Source organism: Pezoporus flaviventris, unplaced genomic scaffold (assembly GCF_033815535.1).
Source record: "Pezoporus flaviventris isolate CSIRO_AGI_PZ_B2104156 unplaced genomic scaffold, CSIRO_AGI_Pfla_v1 ptg000041l, whole genome shotgun sequence".
Classification (NCBI taxonomy): Eukaryota; Metazoa; Chordata; class Aves; order Psittaciformes; family Psittacidae; genus Pezoporus; species Pezoporus flaviventris.
This window is the reverse complement of record NW_026892589.1, coordinates 5,681,212-5,693,889: the sequence shown is the minus strand read 5'-3', so window position 1 is coordinate 5,693,889 and position 12,678 is coordinate 5,681,212. Positions and strand designations below refer to the sequence as shown.

The window sequence follows — 12,678 nt, the reverse complement described above, 5'->3', positions numbered from 1 at the left end:
ATGCTCCTGTGCTCTCACCCCCTTCCTACCCGCCCGCTGACAAGATACTGGCTCCCGTGGGACCTGTCTGGATGGGTGCAGTGGGGATGGCATGAGCTGCTTCCATGCTGGGGAGCTGACCACGGGATCCCTGCACCAGGCTCTTGTGATGCCCAGGTGGGTACCAGGGCTCATGTTATGGTGTGGCCTCATGCTGGCTGGAGGGAGAGGAAAGGGTTGAATCCTGCCCCACCAGTGTGTTGCTCCTCAGTGATGCTGATGGCTGAGGGTCCCCGTAAGTGTGGTTGCAGAGACCACCCAGCCCTGAGGATGGGGCACCACAGGTGCCCACTGGGCTTTGCCCAGGGAGTGGCCTCTGTTTGCAGGGATAAACTGGATGTGGCCTGTGGGTCCCCATGCCATTGCCTGCCCCATATCAGACTCCTGAGGAGAGCTACCATTCTCTGGGCATGGGGGATGCAGGACCCACTGCTGGCTGTGGGGTTGAATGCTGTCCTATGGAATGTGCCTGCGAACAGTGGGGAGAGGATGGGGCAGAGCCGGTGGCCCAGCCCCTTCTGGCTACTGACAGCCCCTCTGAAGCCCACATGTGGCCCCACAGCACTGTGCAGGGGGTGGGATGGGGCACAGTGGGGATGCTGCCGAGCCCCTGCTTTGGGAATGGGGAGCAGGATGGTACCCAGGGCCGCCCCTCGGAGGGGAGCGGGCTCCTCCAGCCCCTGCTCGCTGCCTTGCCCTTGCGCTGGCATCCCGGGCAGGGGCCTGGCACGGCGCGGCGGGGCTGGCTGGGGGCCGGGCCGCTCCCCCGCTCCCCGCTAGCAGCCGAGGAGTTAAAAACTCAGCCCTTGTGATGAATATTTAACAGCAGAGCACAGGCTGGAGCCGAGGATTCCTCCGGGCTGGCTGGGCGCTGGCAGCGCTGCCTGCCCGGGCGCACTGCGCAGGAGGAGGAGGAGGAGGACGGGGTGCTGGGGTCCCCGCTGCCGTTGCCATGGGCACGCAGGGGCTGGGAATAACTTTTCTGACTTTGCCTCTCGTCGTGCAAGCAGCCGCGGGAGGTGAGATGAGATGAGACGAGATGAGATGAGATGAGATGAGATGCGCTGCCTCGCTCCCGCCGCGCCTGGGGTGGCTGAGGGGATGGTGGGTCCCATGGTGGGAGATGATGGGGGTCCTGGGCTGCGGGCCGGGGTGCGCCTGTGCCAACCCATTTATTCCTTTCCCTTTGCTATGTTCCGGGGGGCTGGGTGCTGGGGGACCTGGTCTGGCCCAGGAGTTCTCTCCTGGACCTCCCAGCACCCTTCTCCCCACTGGTGCATGTCCCCACTGTGCTGCTGCGCTCAGGAGATTTCAGCCCACCCTGGAAGGTGCCTGGGCCGGGTTCCCCTTAGGGCATTAGGGTGTTGGGCTTCAGTTTGTCCACCCCACAGACCTGCATCACCAGTGAGGATGAAACCTCAGAGCTGCTGTCCCGGGGCTGAGGCCGCTGAGTGCTCACCTGCATCTGGGCCAGGCTCCTTTGGTTGCTGCCAGAGGATGCTCGAGGTCAGGCAAGGGCTGGTGGGTGGGGATCTGAGCACCTCAAAGGAGTTCAGCTTCCCCTCGGCGGGGAGGAGAGCTTGAGGTCCCTGCCCTGGGGAGCCTCTGAGTCCTGCTCCATCCCGCTCCCAGCTCTCCTGTGGGTCTGGTGTGTCCTGTGCTGCCGTAGCGAGGATTTGGATGTGCTGCTGCAGGCTGGCACCACGAGCAGCATGGGTTGAGGCAGGCAGGCAGGGCTACTTTCATCCTGCTGGTCCGAGCAGTCGCGACTGGCATGGAAGCATAGCTCATCTCACCTGCAGCAGCCTGCTGGCATGGCCCCATGGCGTCTGTGGGGACCGCTCACGTAGGCTGGCCCTGGGCAGCACGGGGTTGCTCTGTGCCTCCTGCCAGGAGCAGGACAGGGAGCTGAGGAGGGAAGGGACGCGCTCCCTGGCTCCCATTGCAGAGGTGATGGCTCTGGGTGGCTGTGCAGACAGCAGGAGCAGGGCTCTGCCTTCCCTGGCATCCTCGGCATCCCCACGTCTGCTGTGCCGGCACCCGGTGTCAGGTGCGCAGTCCCTGTAGCCGCTCTGAGCGCGGGCACAGCACTGGTGGGAGGTCAGCAGCTCCGGCTCAGGTGGTCCTGAGCGATGGGGCGAGCTTTAAGTCCCCGCAGCGTGGGGACGGGCCTCTCCGTCGGCCCCCAGCAGCTGCCTTCTGCTGCCAGCCCACCCCGGGAGCCGCGGGAATAGCGGTGGGGGCTGCGGCAGCACCTTCAGCTCCCCGCTCACCCAGGGGAAGGTGATGTGTGTGGTGAGGGGCTGCCTGGGCTCCCCACGGTGCGCAGGGGGGGATGCTCCCGCAGCAGCTGGGGATGGAGCCCCGTGAGCAGTGAGGTTTGGCTGCCACGGAGCGGAGAGATGCTGAGGGAGGTTTCCCTGTGGAGCGGCTGGGGGAGGCAGGGAAGGTGTGAAAGCACCAGTGCTAAGAATAACCGGGATGAACACAAGTGCTGGCGGGACCCCTGGCTGCGATGAGGGGTGCTCTCGCCATGGGGGGGCTGGGCATGGCTGTGGGTGGGTTTGGGGAGTGGGTCCTGTCTCCATCACCTGCACTGAGCTCTCCTCTCTCTGCAGGGCAGTGGTGTTATGACTCACAGGACCCCCAGTGCGGTGAGTGGTGCCATGTGCAGGATGGGGGGTGTCGGGGCTGTGTGGGATTCAGACCCCTACATCTCCCCACAGCGCCTGGCCCAGGGCACTCTGGGCAGCATCAGTGAGGCTGCAGTGGGGAGCATGGTTTGGAAAAGGGCAGATTCACCCGTATCACACCAAGGTGGGATCGATTAGAGGGGCTTCGCTTTCAGGTGTGCTTATACAGAGACTGGGGACAAGTGCTCAAGACCGCTCTACCCAGGTCTGGGTGCTCCCAGGGCAGCACCAGCCTCCCCGCTTCCACCTGGAGCAAGCTAAATCACGCATGTAAAACATGCCATTAGCAACCCCATCAAGGCATTGAGGGGGCCGTGGGGCACGGGCCTGGCTGGAGGGGGGATAGCTCTGTTTGGGCAGGCAGCAAGTAGGGGAAGGGAAGCATGGCTGGGGGCACTTTGTCTGGAAGCAGGCAAATAGCTTGTAAAAGGTTAATTAAAGATCAACGAGCATTTAATCAGCTGCTACGGCCCAGCTGTTTTACAGCTCTTGGGTTTACACGCCTCGTGCCCAGCGGTCCATGCGCACTGGCCATGGCTGATGTGCATCTGGACTCCACTTATCCCTGCCGGAGCAGCGCTCCGTGCTACCAGCAATCCAACCTCACCGGGGGGTGGCAGAGCAGGGGAGCAGGGCTGGTGGGAAGCGGCTTGGGCAGCGCTGGGCTGGCCGTATGCCCGCAGCAGGGCTCTGGGGATCGGTGCCTGGGGGCGATGTGTGGGGGTACCCGACAGCAGCGTGCTGGGGAGCTGGTGCGGTGGTGGCACGGCCAGGCTGCAGCTCCCAGGGTTTCCAGGCAAAAAGGTGCCTGGAGCTAAGGAGAGGAAAAGGGAAGGACACGGGGCTGAGCCCAGGGGGCAGGAGGTGGAGGTGAGCGTGGGTGTGGTTTTGTCTGCCCAAGAGGAAGGGTGGCAAATGCAAGAGGTGCACCGCGGGGTGCTGCTGGAGGAGCAGCCCCTCCAGACCCTGGTTATAGACAAGGGCTGCCCAGCCAGAATGTGTGCCAGAGCAGAAGAGAGGTGCTGAGGGGGGGATGCTCTGAGCTGCCCCGGGATTGGGGGTGCCCTGGGAGGACAGGACTGGAGGTGTCAGGGGAATTCCCATTCCCTGGATGGGATGCAGCCCAATGCCAACACCTTCACCCCAGCACGGGCAGCTCCGGCTGCCCTGGGGCCTTAAGGTGAAGGAGCAGGGTGTCAGGGCAGCCACGCTGAAGCAGTGACCAGCAGGGTGGCTATGTCCCACCCCACAGCTGTGGACCGCAAGAAGTGTCCAGTGCTGCAAGAAGAGAGGATGCTGGGGTGACCGGCACGGTGAGCCACACATGTGGTGTGTGGTCTGGCCATGGTGGCAGCCATGGGGGCCATTGCTCAAGGTCCTCAGGCAGCTATCTGTGTTTGCAGTGGGTAAAGCTGGTTGCTGACACTGACAGCTCTTGCCATGGTGACCCCCTACCCTAGCAGCTGCAATGGGGATCATGCAGTCCTGTGGACCCCATGTGAGATTTGCCCCAGATGAGCTGTGTGGCCAGGATGCGCTGTCACCTGCTCCTGCGGGACAAGTGCAGCACACATAGGGGTAAAATGTGCTAAACTGGTAAAACCCAAACCGTGTGTCCTGTGAATGGGCCTCAACTCCTCCATCCCTACTCAGTGGCTCCTGTCTGTCCTTCCCTCGCAGGTGCTGTATGGGGCAGTGGGATCCCTCTGCATAGAGCAGTCCCCTACCCAGCCCTGGTGTGAGCCCCAGGGGCTGTGGTTGGCAGCCAGCATAGCCCCACAGGGAGGGATTGCTTGCAGGGATGGGCAGAAGGGGCTGGAAGAAAAGCCTGCCCTTCACCAGCAGTGTGCCAGGCTAAATATAGCCCCCAGCCCTGTGAGGAAACCCTGCTGCATTATGGATGAGGCTTGCAATAAGTCCCTGCTCATCAATAGGGAGGAAGGCTGGCCAGGCAGGATGCAGGCGAGCACAGTGGGGCTGACCGGGACTGCAGGGCTCGCTGAGGACCCAGCGCCCTGTGCCTCGGTGGCTGCCCGTGGTGCCCCTGCTCCTCCTCTGCAGGCCCCAGCCACTGGAAGGAGCTGAAAGCCACGTGCGGCGGCAGCAAGCAGTCCCCTGTGAACATCGACAGGCGCCGGCTGCAGCGGGACCGGGGCCTCGGGGACATCCTCTTCGAAGGCTACGACCAGGCCCCCCCGGGCAAGTGGAGGCTGACAAATGATGGGCACACAGGTACGAGCTGCATGGGGCACCCTATCCCCCTCCCAGCTCCAAAGCACTGTCCTGCCCCGGCTCAGTTCCACCACCAGTCGGGGTGTCCTCTGCCCCTGTGGGGGTGTGTTAGTGCTGGGATGAAGCCTGAGGAGGATGAGTCCAAGTGTGCCAGGGCTGTCCTGCATCCTCACCCCATCCTCACCCCATCCCGCTGCCCTTGCAGTGATGCTGAACCTGGCCAGTGAGTTGATCGCTGAGCACATCACCATCAGCAGCGGGGGCCTCCCCGGCAGGTACCGGGCACTGCAGCTCCACTTCCACTGGGGCAGCCCAGCTGGGAATGGCTCCGAGCACACTCTCGACGGGTGCCAGCTCCCCATGGAGGTAGGTGAGACAAAACACTCTCTGGGTGGCCCGAGTCCTTGGTGTGATGGGAAGATGTGATGCTGGTGGTTGGGAAGGTGTGATCCTAAGGCTGCCATACAGGCTCTGGGATGCTGCGCTGGCAGGTTTGGCTGCGCTCCCATCACTTGTGCTGATGGTGGGATACAGGCAGCTGCCTGCCGCACAGGGCACCTGGGTGGTTAAAAAGCAGTTGATGCAAGACTCTAAGGTTTTGCTTTGTGGTGTGTGGGCCACACTGCCTTGTTGGAGGCACTGGGTGAGGTTTGGAGGGCTCTGTGCCCCGCTGAGTCAGTGGATGCAAACGGGAGTGTGCAGGAGTGTGCTCTGCCAAGCGTGTTGGGATCCTTCTGGGTGAAAGAGGCTCCATGCCTCTAAAATATTAATTATCAGCTGGAGGAGAGCAAAACTGATGTACTGTGGCCGGTGGGCACACGGGACTGCTGCCCCCTTCCCACACCCCTTCAAAAGATGTCCCTTCATGGAGGTGCTTGGATCCTCTAAGCAGCTTCCCCATGGAAGTGCCTGTGGGACCAAGCAGGTTTTTCTGCCCCAAGCTGGCTGGAAGGATCCATGGGCGAGTCCCCCTCCACCGGGGGTCAGCTGGGGGTGGTTGCCCATGCTTGGCCCCTCTGTGCTTTCCCCAGATGCACATTGTGCACATGAACGTCAAGTACCGGACACTGGCAGAGGCCAAGGGGCATCCCAATGGGCTGGCAGTTCTTGGCTTCTTCTTCCAGGTGGGTCTGCAACTGCTGGAGGGAGGGGACCCTGTGCTGGGAACAGGCCCCTCAAGGTGCAGCTGGTGAAGCCTTGTACGGCTGCTCCGAGGGAGCGAGAGGGGCAGGGAGGCTGGGCCAAGGCCAGGAGGTGCTGGAGAACCTCAGTGGTGCAAGGTGCCCACTGCTGGCTCTGTGCAATGGGAGCTGTGAGCTCTTCCCCACTGCTGCTCTGTGGTGACGTGGGGCTGGCTCTGCCTGTGGATGCTCAGCAGCACAGAATGACCTGGCTCTGCGCCGTCCCAGCCGCTCACCCTCCTCACCCACAGGTCTCCGAAACCCCTAACACCAACTACAACACCATCGTGGCGGGGCTGAGGAACATCTCCCATGCAGGTGAGTCACCTTCTCATTGGCGTAGGGGCGAAAAGGGGAGAACCCTCCTCAGGGGGTTGCACTGTGGGGGGAGACACCTGACAGTCTATGGCACCATCTGGCTGAGGGGAAACTGATGGGGGTGGCCCTGCTGTCCCCACCACGTCCCTGGCATGGCACAGGCTGAGTGCCCACGTCTCACCTCACAGGGGACTCTGTGGATTTGGCCTCCACCTTCCGCCTGAGCACGCTGCTGCCACGTGCCGGCCGGCTCTCGGGCTACTACCGCTACCAGGGCTCCCTCACCACCCCTGACTGCAGCGAGGTCGTCGTCTGGACCGTCTTTGAGGAGCCGGTGGAGATCGGTCGGGAGCAGGTACCAGCGTGCACAGCCCGAGGGGATGGGCCTCCCGCGTGCCCCCTCTCCTTGCCCTTCCCCACCCCTCAGCACAGGGAAAGTCATCTCTACAGTAATGCTCCCGGCAACCAGGCAATTAATTTAATGAGGGTTAAGTAATGGAGCCATGGCCACATGCCAGCTCAGAGACATCCTCTCCATAGTGCTCTGCCACCCAGCCCCAGTATTCAGAGGGTGGAATGGGAGCAAACCCACTGGAACTTAGAAGAGGGTCCAAGGGTGGGTGGGTGGGTGGATGGATGGATGGATGGATGGATGGATGGATGGATGGATGGATGATGGATAGAGTTTTCCTCTGCCGTCCAAGCATATTAGCAGATGTATCTCCTTGAGGGAGTCATGGCCCAGCTACTCTTCTAAGTGTTCAGTGCAGCCACTGAAACACAATTACCTCCTTTAAAACTCAAGACCTGATCCTTTTAAGGACCTGGTTCATGTACTTACCCTGCGGGTCTGGTTTTGGGAGAGCAGTGAGGGGTTGTGGGAGGCCCCACTCTGGTGTGGGGCCATGGCACGGGCCCTGTGCACATCAGGGGCAGCAGGGAAGGGGCCTCACAAGCGGGCAGGGGCTGGTGTGCCTGGCACTGGGGCTGCCCACCTGCTCTCCCTGCGCAGCTGCAGGCCTTCGTCAGCACCCTCCACTTCCCGGCCGTGGGCTCCACACTCCCCAAAATGACCAACAACTTCCGCCCGCCGCAGCCCCTCCACGGCCGCAAGGTCTTCGCCTCCCGGGGGGCCACGGCCAGCGGAGGGTCCCCACACAGAGTCCCCCATCAGCTCCTGTCCCCACTGCTCCTCCTGGCCCTGCTCGGCCCCTCCTCACCAGCCCCGTAACGCCTGGGCCAGCCGTTCACCAGCCTCCACATGAGCATCTCCCCGCTGCACTGGTGACGCCTCTGGTCCATGGGTAGATGGGACAAAACAGCACAAAGAAGCACGTTGAGACCTTGGCTGGTGAAGGTGTTGCAAACCTGGATCTCTGCAAGCCCAGAAGTGCCCTGCAATGCGCCTGCAGCCGGGTGGTGGAGCTGCTGGGAGCGGGATGCTGTAGGCTCTGGAATCAAGCTGGGGTCCTCGCTGATGGCTGTGGGTTGCTGCCTCTTTGGCTCTGTGTCTCTTCGGCAGGGCTTTGCAGGCAGGCACGGGCCTTCCCCTTTCCTCCTTGTGCAATAAATCCCCATGGCCAAATCCTGTCCCTGCACGTGGCTCAAAGTCCTTGTGGTCCCTGTGCTGGTGGGATCCTGTTGCTTTCCCAGGAGCTGGGGCTGGCTGGCAGAGGGATGGGGGCTGCTCCTGGGGCCACAGCACCCTCAGTGCCCTGGGGCAGGACACGGGGCACCGATGGCTCTTTCCACAGAGCTAATTTTACACTGGCACAAATCGCTGTGGCTGCCCGCGCTGCTCCTGTGGTCCCCAGCAAGGCAGGGGGAGAGCCAGGGCCTGAGAGAATGGGGCGGTTCATAATTAATGAGCTGAAGCTCCAGGCATGTTCCCGTCTCCTCCTGAATTATGGGTGTAAGGGCCAGGTCGTTATCTGGGAGCAGATCCCCACACCAAGGTGCCTGCAGGCTCTGTGGATGCTGGGGCTCTATAAACTCACCCCAGATGCAGGTCTGGGAGCAGCCTCCCTGGCCTGTGGAAGGGCGGCAGAGCTGGTGCTTGCGGCTCGGGCTGCTCTTGGCAGCCCACAGGACGCAGCCCATGGGCTGCGGCAGGCTCCTGTCACGGGCACGGCAGCGGCCATCGCCCAGCTCGGTACTTCCCGCCGGGCTCCGGCTGGCGCCGGCTGGAAGCAGTATCCTGGCCCAGGGGCCGTGTGCTGACCTCTCCTTAAGGACCTCGTTAGTGCCGGGGAGCGCCCTGGCCGCCTGCCCCGCCGTGCTGGGGGCTGAGGCCGGGCAGAGCCGGCGGGCGAGGGGCCGCGCTGCCGCCGTGCGCCCGCCCGTGCACCGGCACCGCCGACACCGGAGGCGACACACGCGGCGCCACTGCGCCGGGCGGCCGCCAGGGGGAGCTCGCCTCCCGGCTGCGGGCGCTGCTGTGCCCGTGTCACGGTCACCCGCGTCCCTGTGCCCTCCGTTTCCTCCCGTGCCCTCCGTTTCCTCCCGTGCCCATTATCCCTCCCCGCTCTGGAGCACCAGTCTGATGAGGAGTGGCTGAGGGAGCTGGGGTTGTTAATCCGGAGAGGAGAAGGCCCAGGGCGGACCTTATCACGCTCCCCAGCTGCCTGAAAGGATGGAGCCAGGATGCAGCTGGTCTCTTCTCCCAGGTAACAAGTGATAGGACAAGAGGTAACAGCCTCAGCCTGTGCCAGGAAGGGTTCAGACTGGATATTAGGAACAATTTCTTCACTGAAAGGGTGCTCAGGCATTGGAACAGGCTGCCCGGGGCAGTGGTGGAATTGCTGTCCCTGGAGTGCTCAGCAATGGAGTAGACAGGGCCCTCAGTGCCATGGGTTAGTGGTGAGGTAATGGACTTGATGATACTAAAGGCCTTTTCCAACCTCGTCCATTTGGTGGTTCTATGTTCCCCTGGGTCCTCCATGCTGTCTGTGCCCCCATGTCCCTCCATGTCCCCACCGTGCCCCTGCCCCACTGCACAGCTCAGCCTCTCACACCCACAGGCTGCAGGGCAGATGCCCCGTGAGTCCAGCCTGGGGCCAGCCCAGCGTAGTCACAGGAGCAGTGGATTCAGCCACAGAGCATGGCAGGGCCTGGCCATCCACAGTGACCCCTAAATGGCTGCAGCCTCCCAGGCCAGCATGTGAGGGGCACCTGGGGCCAGACCTTGCTTGACAGGGGGCTCATTGAGGGCACAAAGCTGTGGCTCTTCGATGGCAGAGGGGCTGAAGCTCCTGGCAGGAGCCCTGGAAGCAGACAGCCTTGTGCTCAGGGTCCCTATTCCCTGGGGGACCCGTCCTGGTCAGCTGTGGTACCCCTGGCAGAGGACAGTAGTGTTTCCAGGCAGCCAAGCCCCTCTGTACAGCAAAACCACCCCAGGGGCTCAGAACACGCCGTGCATCCTCCTGGGTCCCCCGACCTGGGGAGGTGCTGTGCCTCCCACTGGGAATGCTGGGCTGCCTTGGCTGCCTGGGGAAAGGACCTGGAACCATTCCCCAGCCCAGGAGCCATTGCTGAAATGGGTCTGCAAAACGTCTTTTCCCACCTCCTGCTCGACCGGGCAGCGATGCTCTGGGTGCCACTTGTGCCGAGGACGCGGGGTGTGCTGGGGCTATTCCTGGCTCCCAGCTGCTGTTTGGAAGAAGTGGGCCCTTGGTTTTGGCCAGGCTGTAATTTTAGCAGTGGCTGCTCCTGAGCAGCGCGGCTGCGGTCAGCACAGCTGCCTGCAGAGCCGCCGCTCAGCTGGGGACAGTGGTGCATGGTGGCATCCTCTGCCCATGGTGCCTGCGGTGCCCAACAGTGGCAGAAGTTCTTAAACCTGGTGTTCTAACCCCACCCTGGTGCTGAGGAAGGGGAAAGGGCTCTGCTGGGGCTGGTGGTATTTGCTCAGAGTGGGGAGGCTGCTGGTGAGGGTGGCACTGGGCAGAGTGCGGGATTCAGCCCCAGGGTGCACCGCACATCTCCCTTCAGTCCCCTCACACTGGCTGTAAAAGCCATGGCACTGCTCACCCTGGCAGGATGTGGAGGGGGAGAAATGCAGCTTCAAATCTCCCTAACTGCTTCAGTTAGTTCCATCCCGAGGGCCTGGTGAGGACCACAAGGGGCTGCCTCCATCACACCCACCATCCACCACTGCCACCACCTTCTTGTCACCTACTACATAGACATTTCTTCACGTAGCCTGAAAACACCCCATTTTGGGAGTCCTAATAAGGGCTGAAATTTATCGACCGTATTTCTCCAGCTAGGCAATACCAGCCTAGTGCTAAGACCCCTCCATCAGCACACCTGCCTGGTGGGACCCGCTGACTCCTCCTGATGTGAGCAGAAAACAAGGGTGTGCTGGGTCCCCAGAGGAGGGCTGAAGCTCTGCCGGGAGTTCTATTTTATCACCACTTATACACACTTCAGATGACAAACACTTTGAAGCAGCTGAGCCGTGTTTGTTTTTCAGTGGGTTCAGCTTGTTTACAACCTGTTTACAGCCCAGGGGTTTATCTTTGGGGCTGTTTACCTCGGTTTAATACACATCTAAACTAACCTGACGCGAGGGGTCCGGCCACCCCTCCCCATGCAGCCGCCAGCTGCGTGCCCTGACGGTTGCTGTTTTGCCGGAGCTATGCAAATGCTCTCATCTCCACAAACAAGCGGGGTGGATCGCTCAGGTCGTGTTTTCGAGCACGCCAGCCTCAAACGTTTCTTTATTTCATTTAATTCCCTTTCAATCGCAGGGCAATTGGGCTCTCTGGCTGCTCCCAGCTGGGGCTTTGATCCAGAGCTGCCCAGGGGGTGTTTGATGGTGTTTGATGATTGTAACTTGTGCTTCATCATTTAGAGCCTGTGTTGTTTTCTCATTTATAACCTGTATTTTACTCCTCAGATCTGGAGAAATCTGCCCCAAATTGCGGGAGCCTGGAGGCTGCCCCATGCATCTTGCGGCACCTTGGACTGATGGACAAGCCTAAGGGGCTGCCTGGCAGGAGGCAGGGACTGTTTAGTGTAATTCAGTCAATGAGAGAGGATTTAGGGTGACCTGGCCTAAAATGTGCTCCAGGTTTATACCCCTGTGGTGGTGGCACAGGGGAGCAAGTCCGTGAACTGAGCAGTGTCAGGGCCAGCCCTGGTTCCCAACCCCACATGACAGTGATGCCCAGCCTGGGGGCCCTGGATGCACTGGGATCACTGTATGTGTATCTGCATGCATGTGCAACAGTGTGTGCATGCATGTGCACACACCCCACATCGGGCAGGGACCTCTGCCAGGCAGGACCCTGCTGGGGACCCTCCAGGAGACATGACCCCAGGCTGGGGCCATGCACCCTGCCCTGGCACACAGCCCCACCAACCTTGGTGCCATCTCACAGGGGGTCCCTTGTCCTCCACCCTCCCAATTCTGGCCAGGTTAAAGCTGCCCCAAAACCTGTCCCCCCCGGGGTGGTGGCAAGGTGAGAACTCAGCAAGGGAACAGGGGCAAAGAAGCTCTCTGCAGCAAAGAGCCAGGGCTCGCTCCCCTTCACACGTCAGCACCCACTGGAGACGGTTTCACTTCCTTTTTTGGGGCCCCCTTTCGAGTTTCTGATTGGGGACTGGGGCAGGTCAGGAGTAAATTTAGCTGGGGATGCCCCATGCTGCACAGCTGCACGGTGGCAGTGCCGGGGGGGGGGCAGGAGGGCACCGAGCTGGCGTGGCACAGCCTGGGCTCTGCACAGCCTTCCCCAAACCCTATGGAGAAGGTTTGGGTTATGGAGAAGGCGGCTATGTGAGCCGGGGGGTGTCGGGATGGGGTGCAGGAGCCACCAACCGCCCCTCCCGGTGCCCCAGGTCAGGCAGGGCAGAGCCCATCAGGTATCACCCAGCCTGGGCACAGCTGCAGAGCCAAAGCACTGGGCTCATTCTGTCCTCCCGCTGCCACCCCAGTGGGGTCCGGCTCTGCCCCGTGCCCCATAGCCTGGGCTGGGGTTATTGTTGGCCCCAGCTCTCGCTTTCGGGTTTCAGCCCTGCTCCTCCCGGAGCGGCGGCTGTTGGGGTGGCCGGGCAGGCGGAACGTCCCCGTCCCCTCGGGCTGTGCCACGCCGCACACGGCTCTGCAGGTGAGGTGTTTCATCAGCCCCAGGTGCGTGCGCTCTGCTCCCGCCACGTCCCCACAAAGAGACCCCAAATCCTCCCGGTGTGAGATGCTGGGGCTCGCTGGGGGAAAC

The 12,678-nt window shown here is 62.0% G+C and overlaps 1 protein-coding gene across 2 annotated transcripts; it reads left to right on the top strand.

The window, feature by feature from the left end:
• Window positions 1–852: 852 nt before the first annotated feature.
• LOC133275824 (carbonic anhydrase 15-like) lies at window positions 853–8,053 on the top strand. 2 transcript variants are annotated; one of them, XM_061466030.1, is made up of 8 exons: window positions 855–1,058; window positions 2,658–2,693; window positions 4,794–4,964; window positions 5,170–5,330; window positions 5,996–6,088; window positions 6,397–6,463; window positions 6,652–6,818; window positions 7,476–8,053. In XM_061466030.1, the coding sequence occupies exons 1-8, from the start codon at window positions 992–994 to the stop codon at window positions 7,692–7,694; spliced, it is 981 nt and encodes a 326-aa protein (XP_061322014.1). In that variant the 5' UTR covers window positions 855–991; the 3' UTR covers window positions 7,695–8,053. The 2 variants fall into 2 exon arrangements, with proteins under 2 accessions (XP_061322015.1, XP_061322014.1); XM_061466031.1 differs by lacking the exon at window positions 2,658–2,693 and having other exon boundaries at window positions 853–1,058.
• Window positions 8,054–12,678: the final 4,625 nt, after the last annotated feature.

Coding starts and splice junctions, on each gene's coding strand:
- LOC133275824 (XM_061466030.1), top strand. CDS start 992: ATGGGCACGCAGGGGCTGGGAATAACTTTTCTGACTTTGCCTCTCGTC. Junction 4,965..5,169: donor GACAAATGATGGGCACACAG/GTACGAGCTGCA, acceptor CTGCCCTTGCAG/TGATGCTGAACCTGGCCAGT. Junction 6,819..7,475: donor TGGAGATCGGTCGGGAGCAG/GTACCAGCGTGC, acceptor CTCCCTGCGCAG/CTGCAGGCCTTCGTCAGCAC.